This window comes from Asparagus officinalis, chromosome 3, assembly GCF_001876935.1.
Source record: "Asparagus officinalis chromosome 3, Aspof.V1, whole genome shotgun sequence".
Lineage (NCBI taxonomy): Eukaryota > Viridiplantae > Streptophyta > Magnoliopsida > Asparagales > Asparagaceae > Asparagus > Asparagus officinalis.
Window position 1 is genome coordinate 14,643,289 of NC_033796.1, and position 3,223 is coordinate 14,646,511.

A 3,223-nucleotide genomic window follows, 5' to 3' on the forward strand; every position below is an offset into this window, starting at 1 on the left:
CATTCGCCGAGGTGGAGAATTGAAGAAATTCGGTCGACCGGGCCGGTCGACCGGAATTGATCGCGGTCGACCTGCGCGGTCGACCGACGTCGTTTTGGGCTGGGCTTTCAGGTTTTTGACTCGTTTCGTTTTGTAAGCTATATATATCCTAAACCTGATTTGTTAGGGTATCTGTAGGACAATTTTGAGCAGCCTCTAAGAGAGATTTGTGGCATCCAATTGTGGGAGAGCTTTGAGAGATCAAGTGCTTTGTTTTAGGGTTTGGTCTGAGAGATTTGTAACCCTATTTGTATTCCCTTGATTTCTAGTAGTAAAATCTCCCCCCTCCTTGCCCCGTGGACGTAGGCAACTTGCCGAACCACGTAAATTCTTTGTTCTTGCTGTGATTGTGGTTTGCATATTGTTTGTGGTTTAGTTCGAGTTATTATTCGTGTTGCCCTAGAAAGCTTCCGCCGCGCACAACAGTAGCTAGATATAATTTTAGGTTTACTTAAGAAATGTATTCATATTGAAGCCGCAGTAATTTCAAGATCAGACGTGCGCACAGTTGAGTTTAACAGATGATAGAAACGAATTCATATCGAATTAGGGTTGAACTTCAAATTGGAGTTTCAACTTAGTATGGGATATTAGTGATGAGAGCCATTAAAAGAATTTTATCCGAACAAACTTTAAACACGTTTAAGACCAAAATTAAATAAAAATTGAGGAGGTTAAGAGATGTGATTATTAATAAAATACTTTAAGTAAAAAAGAATAATAGATTAATACAATATAGTGACCCACCGCAGGACTTGAATGGTTGGGAGGTCCCATATGACTCCCACCAATCTTTGATCTGATTTGGAACCATGTTATCAAAATAAGAATAAAAAAACCAATATAGTAAGAATTTGAATTTTTACTAATTACTAACTTAAAAAAGTATATTTGCTGTAAAGAGCTGTTTTTTTTAACAATGAAAAGGATTTGTTTAATTCAGAGAAACTATCTCAAGTTATTGTAATATAATTATTAGAACATAATGCCAATTAGATCTGTGTTTTCAAATGCATGTACAAAGATATCATGTACACGTCGTTGCTCAGATTTAGATCTAAAAATTTGTTAATTGTTTTTTTCCCCTTTTCTGTGGACATAATACTTTTTCAAACGATGATAAAATTGTAAATATTGAATTAGAGTCATACTTTAATTAATGGACATATTCCTATCGAACTAGAGTTAAACTTCGAATTGCTCAACTTAGGATAAAATTTTTTACTGATGTGACCCGTGAAAGAATTTTAGCTGAAGAACCTGTGAAAATGTCAAAGGCTAAAATAAATATTTTATTGAAAAAAAGGCTAAAATAAACATGGCTTGAGGAAGCTAATAAGAGATATGATTGCTGATAGCGTTATTACAATTTAAATTTTCGTTTGAAAAACGATGCAAAAAAACTAATAATCAGAACAAAATATCAGTTATTGTAAAGTTTGCATGGATATGACGTATCAAACATGCAAGTTACTCGATTTTAGATCTGGAAATTTTGCTGCGATAAAAAAAAATCTGAAAATTTTGTTTTTGTTTGTTACCTAATCGGTTAATATCTTTATTTTCCACTAAGCAAGGATAAATTTGCAAATATCCTAACTTTCACAAATGATATTAATCTGCCAGAAAAAGTAAAAGTAAAAACTGAACGCAGAAATCTCGGATACCACTATTAACGCGATGCGATAATTCACGAGATGACAAAACAAACCCTCGAGAAGCTGACAAGGATGACGGGCGTGAAATCAAGGTCGGGCCCACACGTGGGACCAGGAAATGGTCTTGTCGGATGCGCTTCCCCTGACCCCACACGTGCGCTCTTGGGCCCACCTCTCGCGGCCGGTTCACGTCCTCCGCGCCCTGAACTCTCGCCACGCGGCCACGGTACCAGCCAAAATACACGTGTTCTTAAGCGGTGAATGCATTCATTTTCCAATTAAAAACTGATTTAATTAGATTTTAAAAAAAAATCAATTTTCCAGTTTTCATAACTTCTCCGCTTTTCCCTCCGTAACCCCACAACCTGTACACGTTTGTCTCCACCTCACTTCCCGAAATACCCCCACCCGTTCCTTGCCAAAAATACCCCTACAATAAATAGATTACAAATGAAATTAGCTGACAAATCACAACTCCCACGAGCTACATAATTTCTCGTAACACGCTAAGGAAAGAAGACCAAAAAATGTAGAATTAGAAACCCACTATATAAATAACAAAAATTTCACCATATCTTTTATGTCACTGAATCTTTTTTTTTCTTCTGATTTCTTTATTATTATTATTTTCTTTCTCTCTCCCTCTCTAAACCAAACCCCTAATAAAACCCACCGTCACCCCATCCTTATTGCATGTTCCCCACTTTCTTCACCTTCTCCTCCCCCCTCTCCCTTTATCTGTGCCTCCATCCGTTGCTCTTCTCTCTCATTCATCTCTTTTCTCTCTTGACCAAAAACTTAGCCCATACAAATCCAATGGCAGTTGAAGCACAACATTATCACCTCCTCTCCCCTCAAACATACAAAAACAGGTATTTGTCGTGTCCTACGGCTTGACCCTTCATCGCCCGTCCTCTCTTATTTACTGAACTAACGCTCCTTTATTCGTTTGTTTTCTATTGCAGAGAGAGTATGAATCCGATAGTGAATCCATCTCATATGTTTGGCGGTAACGTGGGCCTGGCCGGCGTCGGACCATCGGGCCCGGTCTACAACACAGCTGTTCCCGCCGCCACCAACGTCAGAGGAGTAGTCGACAGTAACAACGGGGTGCTTATATCAAAGAAGAGATCGAGGGACTCGATTTCTTTCCTCGGTGAAGATGTTTCTTCCCAAGTTTATAACCATATGTCCGACGTCGATCGATTAATAGTTCAACACGTAATTCCCATACCCTTCTCGATCTGTTTTCCCTGCAATGAAATTTTCACCTTGAACGGACCGAATAACGATGGGTTGGTTTTGTATTGAATTCTGCAGGTATTAAATGCTAGGATGGAGTTGTCACAGAAGCGCGGACGGTTGGCAACCCAAATAATCGATTCCGTTTCCAAGCAACTCAGGTCTAAAGATGAAGAAATCGATCAGCTGAAAAAACTGAACTGGGCAATGGAAGAGAGGATAAAGAGCCTCGCCGTCGAAAACAATGCGTGGAGGTATTTGGCGCAGACTCAAGAAGCGGCAGC

General features: G+C 39.0%; 1 protein-coding gene across 1 annotated transcript in view; it reads left to right on the forward strand.

Annotated features, from left to right (window-relative positions):
• Positions 2,344-3,223, forward strand: part of LOC109833113 (probable BOI-related E3 ubiquitin-protein ligase 3) — a 1,167-nt gene continuing 287 nt past the window's right edge. The window contains exons 1-3 of the mRNA XM_020400664.1: positions 2,344-2,569; positions 2,663-2,918; positions 3,018-3,223. The exon at positions 3,018-3,223 is cut by the window's right edge and continues 287 nt beyond it. Of these exons, the coding sequence (XP_020256253.1) occupies positions 2,514-2,569; positions 2,663-2,918; positions 3,018-3,223 (518 nt within the window). The 5' untranslated portion in view covers positions 2,344-2,513. The remainder of the gene's footprint in view (positions 2,570-2,662; positions 2,919-3,017) is intronic.